Below are 17,652 nucleotides of genomic sequence, written 5' to 3'. Positions count from 1 at the left end.
GATTTCACAGCACAATACAGGGAAAGTTAATTTTTTTTTCTCCTGGTTCCCTCCCATCAACCCCTCCTGCCATCTCTGAGGCTTTTCTAACCAGACTCCAGCATGGACACTGCATGTTAATGAGACAATACTTGGTCCAATCCCAGGCACTTGTTTCTGAATAATTAATCTGGCACTTTACCAGCATCTATGAGCTTTGGTTTTTCTGATGATTAAATAAAGGGCCAAGGCTCTTAACAACCATCAACTAGCTCTTTGGTATGGTTTGGCTCCATGTCATATTAACACACTGGGAAGTCTGGACCGATCTGATGAAAGGAGAGCACCCTCCCCCTTTTGGCTCTCCACCAAACCATAGCTCAGGCAGCAGGGGTTCAGCTTAGTCACTCCAGGGAGATGAAGAAGGATAGGATGTCCTGAGAATTCTGACCCCTCACACCCATTTCAAGCATCACCTGGGAGCCTCTGGCTTTTCCTGAGTCCCTTCCAACCATTCAAGTGCCTTGTTTTGTTTGCTTTCTGGCAATTCTCACGTCTTCCTTCTCTCCATCCTATAGTCTTATGTTTCTCTTGAATGTAAATGTGAACAACATCAGCTTAAGTTCCCCAGACTGCATGACCTGAGCCCTAAATTCAAAAGAAAGTCTCCTCCCTATTGAGAGGTACATAAACAAACACAAAAACAAAACAATAACAGGTTTCTCTTGGCTCACGTCTGAAAATGCCAAGCAGAAGCCCTACCTTTCAGACAAGCTTTGAGACTTAAAGATGACTGAAAGGAAGAAGAGAATAAGGATTGGTTGGCAATGGGTTTTTGTGAAGTCCTGCTGGCGCTGCAGAGCTTTCTGAATTCACAAGGGGCATCAGAGGCACTGAGATGGCAGAGATTGTTGTGGCAGAAGCAACTGGAAAATGTCCTGAGACTGAAACACAGACAGATTAACATCACCCCGGTGGACACTAATGACTTGCACTTTGAAACGCCAGAGGCTCATACTGCCAGTTAAGACAAGGGAAAAAACACATTTCTAGTCTCCAAAGACCTTAGATCTTTCCAAACTCTGCAGGCAAATGCAGCCATCACGAATTTCTGCAGCTGGGCAGCCCCTTCACGCCGCTAGGGGAATCATTACCAGAGTTGCTATGGGCAGTGTAGTCAGTAAAGCTGAATAAAACAATCACTGAAAACCTCCCAGAGGTTAAGTTAGTAATGATTCAATTTATAATTCAATGTATTCAAGCCTACAGCATTTCCAAATACCAAGCTTATTTCAGTGGTACTAGGTAAACCACTCTTTCCCTTTGAACATTCACAAGCTCAACAAATGGGTTTCTAAATGATGATTTATCATCAACAGATAATTAGAATGTCTTTTCAATCACTGGCATCTGGATAAAGTAATTTTGTCCCAGCATGGGCATTTCTAGGAAGCGAACAAAAGTCAAAGAGGAAAGAGCTTGCTGGAAGCATGCTCAAAAGGAAAAATTTTCAAGAACTGCTGTCAGCTGCAGGAAGGGAGTGTTCCCATATCAATTTGATTAGCAAAAGAAATGTGGGCTTTGAGTGGTGAAGATCAACAAAAGGATATCTGATGTGACCGAAGGAAGAGAGTGTCTGGTAAACATCTAAAACTGCAAAAGGGCAGGAACTGGTAAAATGTAATATCATCAAGAATTCAGTGCTAAATGCATCTAAAATTCACAAGTAAGTAGGTTTCTAAAGTCAGTTTACCACTTCTGAATCTGGTCAGCAAAAAATGGTGCATCATACCAGGTGCTACAGACAAGGGGAGAGATAAAACTGGACCTGAGTTCTTAGTCAATTCTTTTTTTTTTTTTTTTTTTAAGTAGGTTCCATGATCAACATGGAGCTTGAACTCACAACCCTATGATCAAGAGTTGCATGCTTTACCAACTGAGCCAGCCAAGTGCCCCACTTAGACAACTTCTGATATGGTTGAAAAGGCTACTGTAACAGGATGGAAGAGGGGATAGAATTTGATGCCAAATTGTGTTACACTGATTTTAAGTTGAGTATAAGAAGTTCAGAAATGAGAGAAACTAGTGTTGGATGGGGTGTAATCCAAACATTTCTCCCCCTAGACTGCCTGCAATTGTCAACATTACTGCTCTGTCATTATTGCCATAAAGGACATTATTTTAAAGCAGTATAGGGTAGTAGTTAAATAACTGGCTTTGGAACCAGCCTGCCTGTGTTCCAAACCTGGTTCAACTACTGACTAGGCTGTGGGATCTTAGGCAATTTAGCCTTTCTGTGCCTCTGTTTCCTCATTTTATTTTATTTTATTTATTTTATTTTATTAAAGGTTTTATTTATTTATTCATGAGAATACACAGAGAAGAGAGAGAGAGAGAGGCAGAGACACAGGCAGAGGGAGAAGCAGGCTCCATGCAGGGTGCCTGACGTGGGACTCCATCCCAGGTCTCCAGGATCATGCCCTGGGCTGAAGGCGGCGCTAAACCGCTGAGCCACCCGGGCTGCCCTGTTTCCTCATTTTAAAAATGTAGTTGATAACAGAATGCACATGATAGAACCATTATGAATGTTCAATGAGTTAACTGATGTAATTCATTCAATATATTTATAGTTTGCGGCGCATCAGAATTACCTGAGAAGTTTATATAAAATATGTATGTCATGGGATCTGTAGAAGTTGAAGAGACTACGCCTCCTAGAACACCCAATTATATTTGGGGAGATAGTGGCAGCATGTAGTTTAGAATTTAATTGAAGCTTTCTTTGAAAGTCTTCTTTCCAAGCCACTTGGTCAGTAGGCCATTCCACTTCTGCTCTGGGGTATTTCTCCTCAACCTCTTGCACTATTTGGCTATGGAATATTTTTGGTGTGTTAGTTTCAACTTGGAGTTTATCTGATTAAAAAAAAATTCAGTCATCCTTGATTTGCTCCACTTTTATTGAAACTTTGGAGGATAGCTGGGTCATATTTTACTCTTTTGGCATTTTCAGTGCATTGGTTTTTAAAAAATATATAATGAATTTATAATCAACAAAATGATAAAAGAAATGATAAGAACACAAAGAATGAATTAAAACTTTTAAATAATAATAAAAAAGAATAAACATTAATGTTTAGAGGAAGCATGCTACTAAAGAATTGTGATTCTATCCAAACTCAATATTAAGGAGGACCTTTTATTAGTACAACAGCAAAAACCCCTCAAATTAGCTTTGTACAACTTATTTGTTGGCTCAAATAACTGGGAAGTCAGGAGTAAATTTGTCTTAAAGCACAACTGGATATAGAAACATCAATGAGGGGCACCTGGGTGGCTCAGTTGGTTAAGCATCTGCCTTCAGCTCAGGTCATGATCCTGGGGACCTGGGATCGAGCTCCACATCAGGTTCCTTGCTCAGTGGGGAATCTGCTTCTCCCTCTGCGTCTTCTCCAGCTTGTGCATGCTCTCACTGTGTGTCAAATAAATAAATTAAAAAAAAAAAAAAGAAACATCAATGACTTCATCAGCCTCTCTCCAGTCATTGGCTCTGCTTCTCTACACATTCTCATTCTTTACCAGGGAGAGTGGATCCCAGCAATTACTGATTCACATTTTCATGGCTGGTGACTCTGGGATTACATAACTCTCCTACTAGCTATAGTTGGTAGAATTCAACAAATTATGCCAATTGCCTTAGTTTGGGTCCCCAAAATAATCAATCACTCCAGCCAAAAGGATGGGATTTTCTCAGAAGCTAGTCCTGGGTCAGGTGCTGATCCCAGTGACCTGAAGTAGGGGCTGGTATCAGAAATCAAAAGTATGTATGTTTGGGAAACACTGTAGAAAAACCCAAAACAAAATGTTGACTAAAAAAAATCCTTCTAACATACAGTGATAAACACCTTTCTTCCCATATATAATTCATTTTTTAAAAATATTTATTTATTTATTTTAGAGAGAGCATGCAGGCAGAGGGAGAGAGCCTTAAGCAGACTCTGCATTCAGTGGATCCTGACACGGGGCTCTATCTTACCACCCTGAGATCACAACCTGGGCAGAAACCAAGAATCAGATGCCTAACCAACTGTACCATCCAGGCACCTCCCCCTATATAATTCAAAAAATGTGCTTTAATATAACATAATTCAACTGTCCCACCCTTGACTGAAAATATACTGCTCATTCTTCAGTGGGAGACAATGTAAAGACACATATCGTTTCTATATCCTGCCTTGTGTACCATATTTCCAGGCTATTTGCATTCCTCCCAAACAGGCCTGGAAAGCAAGATGGGCAGCCAAGAACAAGAGAGGTATTGGTGTCTTTGTGACTTAATGCAATGGAAAATACATATATTCTTTACTGAGCTTAAGTAAATGCTATTAATTTCCCTCTCCAAATTAAACTGAAATTATTGGAAAGCAAGTGGCATAACAGTGTTCAACTTTTAAAAAAACTTTTATTTAAGTAATCTTTTCACCCAACATGGAGCTTGAACTCAGGACCCCACCAAGATCAAGAGTTGCCCCACCTTCTGAGTGAGCCAGCCAGGCACCCCAAAGGTGTCCAGCTTTTATTTATTTATTTATTTTTAATATTTTAAGATTTTATTTATTTACTCGTGAGAGACACAGAGAGAGAGAGGCAGAGACACAGGTAGAGGGAGAAGCAGGCTCCATGCAGGGAGCCTGACATGGGACTTGATCCCAGGTACCCAGGATCATACCCCGGGCCAAAGGTGGCGTTAAACGGCTAAGCCACCAGGGCTGCCCGGTGTCCAGCTTTTAAAATGTAAATTCTTTTCTTTTTTTTTTTTTTTCCCATTCCCCCCACCCACCCTCTCCTTATTTTCAATCCTTAGAGAGACACAAGCCAAAACAAAAATTCCACATTATCTATTGCTCTAAGAAAATTAAATACATTTTCTAGTTCCTTAAAAACAATACAAACAAAAAACTCCAATGAACCAGGAAATTTAAAAGACGCATGCCACGTTTTAGCAAGTAGCAATGACTGTTAATAAAGACTTCCTAAAATTTATGCTTGGCTGTTGCAAGGATTATAACTGGTTTCTGTCTTGAAGGGACTCAGTTTATAGTACACTGAAATGCCAATTATGTTTGACTACTTTTCTGTATTGATTTATCCAGACACTATCTGCCCTGTGGGAAACACATAAACTTTCAGCCTTCACACATGGCAACACTGAGAAAATACCAGCAACAACCCCTAGTTGCCACTGCTAGTTACTTTCTTATAGTGAGTGACCCTGCATCTGTCTTCCTGGTTTGTGTGCTTATGAAAAAATTATTGTTTGACAGAAGTGTTGCTGAAGGGTGTAACAATGACAAATTGGACCTCCACTTATAATGAGAATCTGGGGGCTGTGTGCAAATAAAGGTCTGAGCAGAATATATTTTGAATAATTGAGAATTACACACATGAATAAATTTGGATATGAAAAACAGTCACAAAAAAAAAAAAAGAAAAAGAAAAAACAGTCACAGATGGAAGAAGTCCTAGATTCATCAGACAAGGGCCTTAAGAAAAAAACACAAACATAGCTAAACATTAAATCTACTGCTTAAAATATGTGAAAGCTTTTAAGCAAAATAGGCTTTTAAACTCAAGGCAATCACTTGAGTTCTTTGTTCCCACTATTTTGAATGTATTTTTTTTTTGAATGTATTTGTGTGAAAACTGGAGAAGACTCCAAAAAGGTCAACAAACAATTATGAATGATCAGTACTATTTTCTGATTCTTTGTGATCCATCATAAGTTGTTATGAGGCCAAGAAAGAAAAAAAAAAAACCAGTTAATTAATCAAAGTAAAATGAGATTAATGTCCACTGCCTTGTAAATTTTCCATTTAGGTTGTTGAGTACCATACTTTCAGCTCAAATTTTGAAGATAAATATTTCCTTAAAAAATAAACAAACATGGGATCCCTGGGTGGCGCAGCGGTTTGGTGCCTGCCTTTGGCCCAGGGCGCGATCCCGGAGACCCGGGATCGAATCCCACATCGGGCTCCCGGTGCATGGAGCCTGCTTCTCCCTCTGCCTGTGTCTCTGCCTCTCTCTCTCTCTCTATCTCTGTGACTATCATAAGCAAATAAAAATTTATTTATTTATTTTTTAAAGATTTATTTATTTATTCATTCAGAGAGAGCGAAGAGAGAGGCAGAGACAGGCAGAGGGAGAAGCAGGCTTCATGCAGGAAGCCTGATGTGGGACTCGATCCCGGGTCTCCAGGATCACACCCTGGGCTGCAGGCAGCGCTAAACCGCTGCGCCACCGGGGCTGCCCTAAATAAAAATTAAAAAAAAAAAATAAACAAACAAAAAACACCACCACAGCCACTCTGGAAAATAGTATGTAGGTTAAAAATAGAGCTACTATACTACTCAACAATTGCACTACTAGCTATTTATCCAAAGGATACAAACAGTGATCTGAAAGGGCACATGCACCCCAATGTTTATAGCAGCAATATCCACAATAGCCAAAATATGGAAAGAACCCAGATGTCCACCAAAAGATGAATGGATAAAGAAGATGTGACATATAAACAATGGACTATTACTCAGTCACCAAAAAGAATGAAATCTTGCCATTTTGCAGTGATGTGGATGGAACTAGAGGGTATTATGCTAAGCAAAGTAAGCCAGTCAGGGATCCCTGGGTGGCGCAGTGGTTTAGCGCCTGCCTTTGGCCCAGGGCGCGATCCTGGAGACCCGGGATCGAATCCCATGTCGGGCTCCCGGTGCATGGAGCCTGCTTCTCCCTCTGCCTGTGTCTCTGCCTCTCTCTCTCTCTCTCTTTCTCTCTCTCTGTGACTATCATAAAATAAATAAAAATTAAAAAAAAAAAAAAAAAAACAAAGTAAGCCAGTCAGAGAAAGACGAATACTGTATGATTTCACTCATATGTGGAATTTAAGAAACAAAACAGATGAACATAGGGGAAGAGAAGGAAAAATAAAATAAGATGAAAATTGAGAGGGAGGCAAACCATAAGAGTCACTAAACTCTAGGAAACAAACTGAGGGTTGCTGGAGGGGAGATGGGTGGGGAATGGCATAACTGGGGGGTGGGCATTAAGGAAGGCACGTGATGTAATGAGCACTGGGTGTTATATACAACTGATGAATCACTAAATTCTACCTTTGAAACTAATTTAAAAAATAAGCTTTAAAAAACACCTCATCACTTTGGTCTTTTTTTTTTTTTTTTTTAACTACCACTTTGGTCTTAAATGAAAATCTTTGTCTTAGATTGTAATGGTTACAATCTCCAATATTTCAAGATTATATGTAAGATTATTTAAAAAATGATTTTGCAACAACATCAAGTTTTGATGCTTGAACAACTATTTGCTGAAGAAGTCAATCAACTGTGTTGCTTCTAGCTGCTCTAGCTCTCACAGGTACATTTCCTGCTGGGTGTTGTTTACTTTGCATTTACAATGATGTGATTGAGTACAGTGTTTTTCAAACATCTAGTCATGCTATACTAATGAGTATAGTGAAATCAAACTACAATCAGCATTTAAGATTTTTCTTTATGAACATTCACATACCTACAAAAGTAGAGAGAATAGTAAAATTACCCACATTCAATGATTATCAAGATACTGTCACGTATTTTCTTACATAACCACACAACCCATTGTCACACCTCAAAAAGTTAGCAATAATTCCTGGTATTGTGCAATACGGCTCAGGTGTCTAAAAAATGTTTTCTTGTAACTAGTTTTTTTGAATTAGAATCAATAATTCTAAAATTAGAATTTTATTTATTTTTTAAAGATTCTTTTTTTAAAAATTAATTTTATTTATTTGTCAGCGAGAGAGGGAGCATGCACAAGTAGGAAGAGCAGCAGGCAGAGGGAGAAAAAGGCTTCCCGTTGAGCAAAGAGCCTGATGCTCCAGGGCCTTGGGATTATGACCTGAGCCGAAGGCCGACACTTAACTGTCTGAACCACCCAGGTATCCCTATTTTTTAAAGATTCTACCTATTTATCTGAGAAAGAGAGAGATAGAGAGCACATACAAGAAAGAGCATGAGCAGGGGGAGGAGTATAGGAAGGAGAAGCAGGTTCCCTGCTGCGCAGGGAGCCCCACACATGGATTAATCCCAGGACCAGGGGGGAATCATGACCTGAGCTGAAGGCAGATGTTCAACCAACTGAGTCACCCAGGAGCCCCAGGTTCAATCAGCATTTAAAGAAAAAAGTGAAATAGATTAGTGAATATCCAAGGCCAGCACATGTAGTAAGGCTCATTATTGTTTTATAACATTTCTTTTTATGTGTGTATTTGTGTCATTTATAAAATGTATTTTTTTTTAATAAAATGTATTTTCTTGCTAGTCATAGTCACAAAAGTGTGAAAGCCACTGGTTTAGTGATCTTCCCTACTCCATAGGCTCTGGGAAGATTTCAGTGTCTAAAAACACATTCTGCAGTTTAAGGAAGGATATATATACAGGAAGGAGAGCTCTGTATCTTTGCTTCTGCCGTTCCCTCTGCTTAGAACTCCCCTCACTAACCTACTATTTCATGTTTTCCCCAGCTTCCAAGGGCTGAAGTGTCATGGAATCTTTTTCTCTTCTCCTGCCTAGCTGTCACTTGGTTTGCCTCTTCTTTGTGCACTCATCACACTGCCTTTGGTAATGCTTATATGGATACAATATATGTTTTACACTATTGTATAAATTAAGTTCATTAAGTATATCACGTATAACTTCTTTGCCCTGAGATGTAACTTGCTGCGTGCTTTAATTATGTTAAGCACTTAACTGAATAAACTGACTTAGGAGTTTGAGACACTAACTATACGTTATTAGGTGGGGTCAAAAAATCAGACTCTAAGGAGAGACCGAAGAACCAAAATTCATGAAGTTCAGACTAGATCATAAAAAACAGCAACAATAATTTTTCAGAACTTCCTATGCTCCTGGTACTGTAGGAACTTCACTTATTTTACCTACTACTTCCAAAAAATCCTGGAAAGAAGGTTATCACTAGCATTACACATAAGGAAACCAAGCAGTTAAGTACTTTTGCAAAGCCTAGCATCTAAGCTCTCTTTCCTTATAAGATTCTGTTCAGAGGCTATTTCATTCACTGAGATAGGGACTCCCAATTTTTAAATGAACATTTGAATTCACTTCATAGTTCAGAATAAACTAAGGGAGAACCAAGGATAATCAACCTGGCCTTCTCTTCCACTTTGTCACAGCCCCTGCAGTCTACTTCTGCAGTCTAAGGAAATTGGCGAAGGATTTGGAAAGTCTGAACTGAAAAATAAGCAAACACCACTCTTTCCCTCTTATACACATGCACAAAATGCACAGACACACATATGTGTGCATGTACCTTGCATGTGTTAACTATTCATCCTTCAGACCACAGCCTAATAATCCTTTCCCTGGGAATCTTTCTGACCCCGGGGTAGATATACTCTCATGGAAACATGTCCCTTTCCCTCAGAACCCGTTTCAGGGCAGCCCCTGTGGCACAGCGGTTTAGCGTCGCCTGCAGCCCGGGGTGGGATCCTGGAGACCTGGGATCGAGTCCCATGGAGCTCCTTGCATGGAACCTGCTTCTCCCTCTGCCTGTGTTTCTGCCTCTCTCTCTCTCTTTCTCTGAATAAATAAATCTTAAAAAAAAAAAAAAAAAAAAACCTGTTTCACTGTGTAACTTAGTGTGATTATTTGTTTAATATTTGCCTTGTCCTCTGGGGTACAAGCTCTGTAACTATAAGGACCTGTTTTTGCTCATCACTGTTTTTCAAGCACTTAATTTGCCACTTGGAAGATTTTAGGTGTTCCATAGTGAATGCGTTCATGAGTGAATAAATGAATAAGTGCCTGGACAAATTTCATCAGTAGTTGTTTCATACTTTAAGAGGAAGCCTGATACAGCAACACTGAGAATGTTGTTTAGGGATGAAGGGTTTCAGGACTAGAAACAATTAGGAGAACATCCATTCATTCTCACCTACCTCTACCAGCCTTGTTGCAGCTGTAATCATATACCTTGTTTTTCCTTCTGTGACAATGGCTGGATGGTCTAGATTCTTACCTAAAGTCAACCGATTCACTTTGTACTGGATCCTATTTCCTCTTGCTCCTCAATGTACTCATTCTCTCTCATGCTATCAAATTTTTACTCCCTACTACAACCCTATTCAACAGAGTTTTCTACGATGGAAATATTCTCTGTCCATGCTGTTCAATACAGTAGCTACTAGCCACTTGTAGCTACTAAGTACTTGAAATTGGTTAATCATGGAGGGACTACATTTTTAAAAGTTTATTTTAAACTAGTTACCTACAGATGACTTCCATCAGATTCAACATGCAATTATTTCTTCCATCTCAAAAAATAACCTCCCTTGACTTCACACTTCTAGATACCATCCCTTTCTCTGCTTCTCCTTCACAGTATATTCTATAAAATGTTTGTCTACACTCCCTGTACACACTTTTCCTTCCTTCATGTACTCCTAAACTTACTTCAGTCTATCTTTTGACTCAACATATCACCATAATGTTGCTCAGCATCACCAGGGACCTCTGTGTTGCCAAAACCTATGGTCAATGTTGAGTGCTCATTTTACCAGAATGAACAGCAGCATTTTACAGTTCATAACTCCCTTCTTGAAAGATTTGCTTCTCTGTTATTTGGGATCTCACCTTTCTCTCTCTCTCTCTCTTTTTAAGATTTTACTTATTTATTCATGACAAACACAGAGAGAGAGGCAGAGGGAGAAGCAGGCCCCATGCAGGGAGCCTGATGTAGGACTCAATCCCAGGACTCCAGGACCATGCCCTGGGCGGAAGGCAGGAGCTAAACTGCTGAGCCATCCAGGGACACCCCCCCAACCCCCCTCAATTCTCCTCTTATCTCTCTGGCTATTCTTTCTCAGCTTCCAGTGCTGGATTTTCACCTTTGCATCCTCTAAATACTGAAATGTCACAAGCCTTAGTTCTTAAACCTCATCTTTTGTCTTTATTTTCTTCCTTGGTGCTTTCATCCATTTCCAAGGCTTCAAATATCAGGTATAGGCTGCAGACGCCTACGTGTATTTCTTGCTCTGAACTCCAAACTTGCATGTTCTAGAACAAATCCCCCACTGAAACCTGACATTTGTATGTGTAGCATGGACTCAAGCTTCAGATTCTATAAGATCATTTCTGATTCACCTTTAAATCTGTTCTTCCCTCAATATTCCCCATTTTATTTTTAAGATATTATTTATTTATTTGAGAGAGAGAGAGCGAGAGAGCATGCATGAGTTGTGGAGGCCGAGAAAAAATTAAGGCCATCCCACCTAAAGTTTAGCATTAGCACAAGTACAGGCATCTTAGGCCCCTGTGAATAAGAGCTGAACTTTATGGGAAAAACTGCAGAATGTCCTCAAAGTCCTCGGCAGGTAATCCCATATCAGAAAGACAACAGAGCCCACGCCCATGGTAGAAAGTCTCATATTAGAATGAGAACAGAGCTCAATGCCCTTGAAAGCCCCACATCAGAATGTAAACAGGACTTGGAGAAATTCTTCCATCCCTTCTGAAAATCCCCTAGACCAGCCTATAAAAAACCCAGCTGTAACCCACTTCGAGGTCCAAGTCCCTGCTCCACTGTGTCGGGTATACTTGGACCCAAGCTCGAGCTTGCTAATAAACCCTCGTGCGCTTGCATGGGTGTCGGCTCCTTGGTGGTTTCTCGGATTTGCAATCTTGGGCACAACAGAGTGGGAGGAGGGTCAGAGGGAGAGGGAGAAGCAGACTCCCATTGGAGCAGGGGGCCTGATATGGGGTTTGATCCCAGGACGGAATCATGAGCTGAGACAGAGACTTAACCCACCCAGGTGCCCCAATCTTCTGCATTTTAATCAGAGCCACCTCCATCTTTCTAAACACTCAGGCCCCAAATTTTGGAAATGTTCTTGACTCGTTTGCCACCGCCAGACTATCAGCAATTTCTACTTTGTCTTACTATTTAAATAATGCGAGAACCTGACCCTTTTCCATTATCTTACCTAGATCAAGTCACTATCACTGCTAGCCTAGATTATTACAAGAGCCTCCTGACTGGTTTCTCTACTTGTATTTACTTTTATTCCCCTAAAATAACCTATCCAAACAGCAGCCAATGATCCCTTAAAAATGTAAATAGATTCCTATCACTGCAAAGCACCAAGCTTTCCAATGGTTTTCCATCTCTTTCTGAATAAAAATCAAGGTCCTTACAGGAGCCTATAACATCCTGCATAATCTGGGCCCCAGCTATCTCAGACCTCCAGGCTGCTCTTCCCTCTCCTCCCTAACTTCCTCTTTCCTCTAATCCACATGGTCCTCCTTGTTGTTCTTTGAAAGGGCTGAGCTTGCCACCTTCAATCTCTTTATCCTGATTTATTTTACAGGACAGTTCTTAATTATCTTCCCAAACTAAACTTTGGAGCCCTTAATCAGAGTCCAGACTTGACCTATTTTGCTCTCTACTGGATTCCCATCTCAAACAGTGCCTGGCACTGAATAGGTATTCAATAAATCAGTGTTGAGTAGGCGAATTAACAAATTATACTACTAATGCCTAGTAGTATAACCCAGCATGATTAACCATTTAACCTTTTTCGGATCTCACTTTCCTCATCTCTCAAAGAAGAGATAAAACTAGGTAACCTCGGGCAGCCCGGGTGGCTCAGCGGTTTGGCGCTGCCTTCAGCCCAGGGCATGACCCTGGAGACCCGGGATCGAGTCCCACGTCGGGCTCCCTGCATGGAGCCTGCTTCTCCCTCTGCCTGTGTCTCTGCCTCTCTCTCTCTCTCTTATTAATAAATAATCTTAACCTCAAATATTTAATGCACTACTGTGCCTGGCACTGGGGAGGTGCTTCAGATCCAAGAAAAGGTCACAGTCCCTGCTGTCCAGGATCTAGATGTTGAGTGGGGTGAAGAGCTACACGGGGAATTACCATGGAGGGCTTCCAGAGTAAACTTGAGTGTTCTCACCTGGTGATGGGCAGGATGCAGCTAGGGGAAGAGGGGGCAGAAGCCTGTTCCCGGCTTCCCACGTGTGCACAGCGAACCCTTTCAGGTTGTGGAGGTTTACAAGGGCCTCCCGGGTTTACGCTCAGATTTGGCTCCAGACTTAATCCTATCATTATCTTACCTCCGATGCTGGTGCATTTACGGAACGAAGAAGCGGGGTGGGAGTTGGGGAAGATCATGAAATCAGTTCCAGCTTTAAAACTGCACCACCTTGGTTAGCATCCCCCTGTCCTAAGGCGAGGAACTACTTGTGCACTTAGGCTTGGACCTACGTATGCTTTTACACTGTTTTTAAGCCCCAGGAACACAAATCACACCGTCTTTAACTCTGGAGGCCCCTAGCACAGTACAAAGGTCCTCAACGTTTTTCAGTCCCACGCTTCTCGGAGCCTTCCAGCCCGGACGTGCCCCTCGGCGCGGAGCCCAGACCCCGGGACGTCTGCGACAGCATCCGCGCAGGCCCGCGAATTGTCCCACACCCTGGGACCGTCATAGTCGGCTCTTCTCGAGAGTTCCCGGGCGTCCTTGCTAGTTGGCCCCCCGCAAGCCCCTGCGCCAACCTGGGCGGAGTCGACCCCTTGTGACTCTACCAACTGAAGAGTGCAGGGGTGGAGGCACTGAGCACGCCGAGAGGAAGACGACAAAACGGAAAGAGAACCGCCCTCAAATAACCGGTCAACTTATCTTATTATTATTAGCACGTCGCGCGGGGCTCACGTGTCCTGAGAGACACAGGCTGGCCCGCCTTCCAAGCTAAAACAACGCGCGGCCCCCCCTACGTCTGGCGCGTCGGGCCTTTGGTCTCTCCCGCGCCGGGCGACCCTGCGGTCACGTGCTCCCCCTGTCCTTCTCGCCGAGCGTGCTTCCTGCGGTGGGGACGGCCGAGCCATGGCAGCCCTCCTGAGACCCGCTCGCTGGCTCCTGCGAGCCCGGGCGGCCCCGCGCCTCCCGCTTTCCCTGCGCCTCCTCGCAAGCGGCCCGAGGCGGCCATACGCCGCCCCCTGTGTGCCCGCGGCCCGCGCAGGGCCGGTCGCCGGGTGAGTGCCCGGGTTTCTCCCCCGGCGCGTCTGCAGGGCGGGCGTCCCCCGGGGGCGCGATGCCGGCGGGGGCCGGGCCCGCCTGTCTCTGTGTGTGCCCTCTTCGCCGCTCTGGGGCCAAAATGTGCCGGGGCCTCGGATCCCGCTCCCCAGCGGGGGTTTTAGGGTGACAGGGTCAGCCGACTGCAGAAGGTCATGCCGTGTGCTAGGCTGGCTTCCGGCTTGGATTCTGCTCTCGCCTGGGATTGGGGCCTTCTGTGCTCGGGCTACTGGCGTCCTATTAAACTGAGCGTGTATAGGGGGTGGGGAGGTTGAAGACTGCTACTGGCCTCGGGTACCACTTACTCTTCTCCTTAGGACTGACCAGCTTGGGTGCTGCCCCTCGTGCGAGCATTATTTGTGATCAGTAACCTGCTGGGACTTAGATTTCGAGAGGTTTATTGCGGGAGGGATAGATTGGGAATTTAAGGCGAGCCGGAGATAGTTAATTATGGGGGGATAGAGAGGGACGTTAATTATGATCAGTTTGGGCTGTTGCTTTGCCTTTCCTCTCGACATTTAGAAAGGCGGGATATGGGTTGGGAATTGTCCTAGTAGGGCCCTGTAAGCGTCAACGAGTGAATAAGTGGACACGTGCAGGGGACTCCGTGAGGATATAAGGAGGCCGAGGGATCGGTGGTGTCAGATGTGTGAATACTTTCGTGGATTGAGGTTTATCAGGAGATAGGTCTGGCATAGACTCGGAGGGGGCATAAGGAAGTTTGATGAAAAAGTAGGAGAGTGGTATTCTGGCCATCTGAGAAGGGGGAGATGGGCACTGAGGTTTTAGAATTGGAGAAAACCAGATTTTGAAAGACTGTTTATAAATAAAGTTATTTTGGGAGACAACATAGGATGAAGAGCCAAGGATTTGCCATTGGGCAAGTCACTTAAACCATTTCTGGGCCTCGGTTTCCTTAGTAAGATGGAGTGGTAATAGGGTTGGTAGCACTGCATGAGATTATCTATAAAAAACACTTAACTTAGGGCCTGGTACCTAGGAAGCACTTTATTAGTTGTAATAGTAGTAATAACTATGATTACATGGATCTTTGTGGAGCAGCCTGGAAACCTATTCTCTGCATAAAATTATATGGAGGAAAAGTTTTACGACTTAACAACTCAGTTATAGATCTTTGGAACATAGCCTACTTCTAACTTACGGCCTGCCTGGATTTTGTTCTTAGGCCTGAACAGTTAACCTTCAGGAGCCATGCCTCTGCTTTCTCAGAAAGTATATCTTTGCTTTCAAAGACTTTATTTTGAGAAAGTTGTGCCAATTACTTTTTTTTAAGATAGTCCTTAACTATCTTCCATGAGGCCAGAGGAGGGTCAGTGGTATCTTTGATCTTCACTGTTGCATTTGAGGAAAACTGTAGAACACAATCTAGTAGAGAGGGTGTTGGTCTTGGTGTTCATTAGACCTGGATTCCGTTGGCCTGCTCTGTAATCTAACCTAACCTCTTTGATCCTCAGTTTCATGATCCCCGTAAGGTCGCGGTAACAAGGCCTTTCTCCCTTTTTTGCAAAGCTGATTTCTTGTCATTCAGGATTCAACTTAAATACGGTTTCTTCAAAGAAGCCTTACTTATCTCAGCACTCAATCTAAAATCTATGCTATTTTAATTTTAACACGGTATGTGTGACTTGTCCAATATTAATCTGTTTTTTGTTTGTTTCCTTTAGTAGAGAAAATGAATTGCGTAAGAGCAGGACTTTGTTTTGCTCACCACTGCGTACTCAGCTCATAAACAATAAAGAAATGTTCCATCTTTCTCTTGTACTCTTAACAGTCCTTTTGTGACAGTCTCCTGACCCACAGCCTGTAAGACTGCCCGGATCTTTCCCCACCCTTCTTAGAACTCTGGACTTAACCTCTAGGTGCTTCCCAGTTTCCCTTCCCTTGTCCCTATTCCTGTCTCCTTTATTTCCTCACTTCATGTTCATTCTTCCACCCACTGCAATCACACTACTGGCAAAGCCATCATTGTCTTATTTATTAACTTTCTGTTGTATATATTTTTTATTTTACTTACTTTTTTTTTTTAGTAGGCCCCACACCCAGTGTGGTGCCTAAAGCAGGGTTTGAACTCCCCACCATAAGATCAAAACCTGAACTGAGATCAAGAGTCGGTTGCTTAACTGACTGAGCCACCCAGATACCATTATTTTATATTTTTAAGTTATAAAACTCATGTGCTTTGAGGAGCAATTGCAAAATACAGAGGGATTAGTAATAAATTAAAAATCACCCTTAGGTGCCTGGCTGGCTCAGTCTCTGTAGTGTGAGGCTCTTGATCTTGGGGTTGTGAGTTCGAGCCCCACGTTGGGTGTATGAATTACTTAAAAATGAAATCTTAAATAAATAGATAAATAAAAAAAATTACCCTTAATTTATCATCCAGAGAGAGCTGTTGAAATGTATACAGCCTTTGTGTGTGCATGTCCTTTTTTTAAAATAAAAAAAATTTATTCATGAGAGGCACGGAGAGAGAGGCTCCCCACTGGGAGCCCCATGTGGGGACTCGATCCCCAGACTGGGATCACTCCCTGAGCCAAAGGCAGGCGCTCAACCGCTGAGCCACCCAGGCATCCCATGTGTGTAGATTTTTTTTTTTTTAAGATTTTATTTATTTGTTCATAGAGACACAGGCAGAGGGAGAAGCAGGCTCCATGCAGGGAGTCCCATGTGGGACTCTATCCTGGGTCTCCAGGATCATACCCTGGACTGAAGGTGGCGCTAAACCACTGAGCCATCCGGGCTGCCTTGTGTGCATGTTTTTATGTATGTATCCATACATAATCATTTATGTATGTATAAATGGAAGTTTATTTCACTTAATATTTCCAAAGGAACATTAATTACCAAATCCACCTTTAAGTCCTTGACCCCTGGTATATTATTATGTCTCCCATTTCTCCCTTCATGAGACCCTTTGCGTGGCATTGATGACACCAGTCTTTCATGATTCTCTTTAGGATTTTTCTCATGTGCTTTGTTGCTTCCTTTTTCTTATGTTCATTTCTTAAATGCTGATGTGTTGAGTGGTTTTGTTTCTCTAGTCCTTATGTTTTTTCATTCACTTTGGGTGACCTTATCCATTTTTAAGCCATCAGCCCCTTCCTACTCATCTGATAATAGCATTATCTCTCTCCCTGGATATATAGACCATTTATTAGACACCTACACCGGTTGAATTACAGGTGCTTCAAACCCATCACATCTCAAGTTGGACTCACCTTTCCTCTCAGATTTGTTCCTTGTGTGTTCCCTATTTTAGTGAATGTTGCCATTTCTGTCTACTTTCTAGAGATTTTTCATTCTTCTTTCATTGACACCTCCCTGACCCAATTCACCCCATATATATTGATGACACGTGATTAAGTTTTTGCTAGATATACTCCATCTGGAGTGAATCCCCGTTTTCTTCAACCTTCACATTATTCTCTAGTCTCCTTGCAACTGCTGTACCTCCATCATGTCATTTTCCTACTTAGACACTGGTGGCTTCCATTAGTTCCAAGATAGGGCTTCAT

At 42.5% G+C, this 17,652-nt stretch overlaps 1 protein-coding gene and 1 long non-coding RNA gene across 4 annotated transcripts in view; one reads left to right on the top strand and one right to left on the bottom strand.

The window, feature by feature from the left end:
- Positions 1 to 13,634, bottom strand: part of LOC144324053 (uncharacterized) — a 36,314-nt gene extending 22,680 nt beyond the window's left edge. For 2 of the 3 annotated variants that reach the window (XR_013389429.1, XR_013389427.1), the window contains exon 1: positions 3,306 to 3,447. This is a non-coding gene — a long non-coding RNA (uncharacterized LOC144324053). Of the gene's footprint in view, positions 1 to 3,305; positions 3,448 to 13,160 lie in introns of those variants that run through there. The other variant, XR_013389428.1, reaches the window with a different exon arrangement.
- Positions 13,635 to 13,897: 263 nt separating this feature from the next.
- The window catches only part of LRPPRC (leucine rich pentatricopeptide repeat containing), a 112,686-nt gene continuing 108,931 nt past the window's right edge, over positions 13,898 to 17,652 (top strand). The window contains exon 1 of the mRNA XM_077915239.1: positions 13,898 to 14,076. Within this exon, the coding sequence (XP_077771365.1) occupies positions 13,928 to 14,076 (149 nt within the window). The 5' untranslated portion in view covers positions 13,898 to 13,927. The remainder of the gene's footprint in view (positions 14,077 to 17,652) is intronic.

Source organism: Canis aureus, chromosome 11 (assembly GCF_053574225.1).
Source record: "Canis aureus isolate CA01 chromosome 11, VMU_Caureus_v.1.0, whole genome shotgun sequence".
Taxonomy (NCBI): domain Eukaryota; kingdom Metazoa; phylum Chordata; class Mammalia; order Carnivora; family Canidae; genus Canis; species Canis aureus.
Note: the sequence above shows the minus strand (reverse complement) of the source record. Positions and strands in the feature narration are given on the sequence as shown.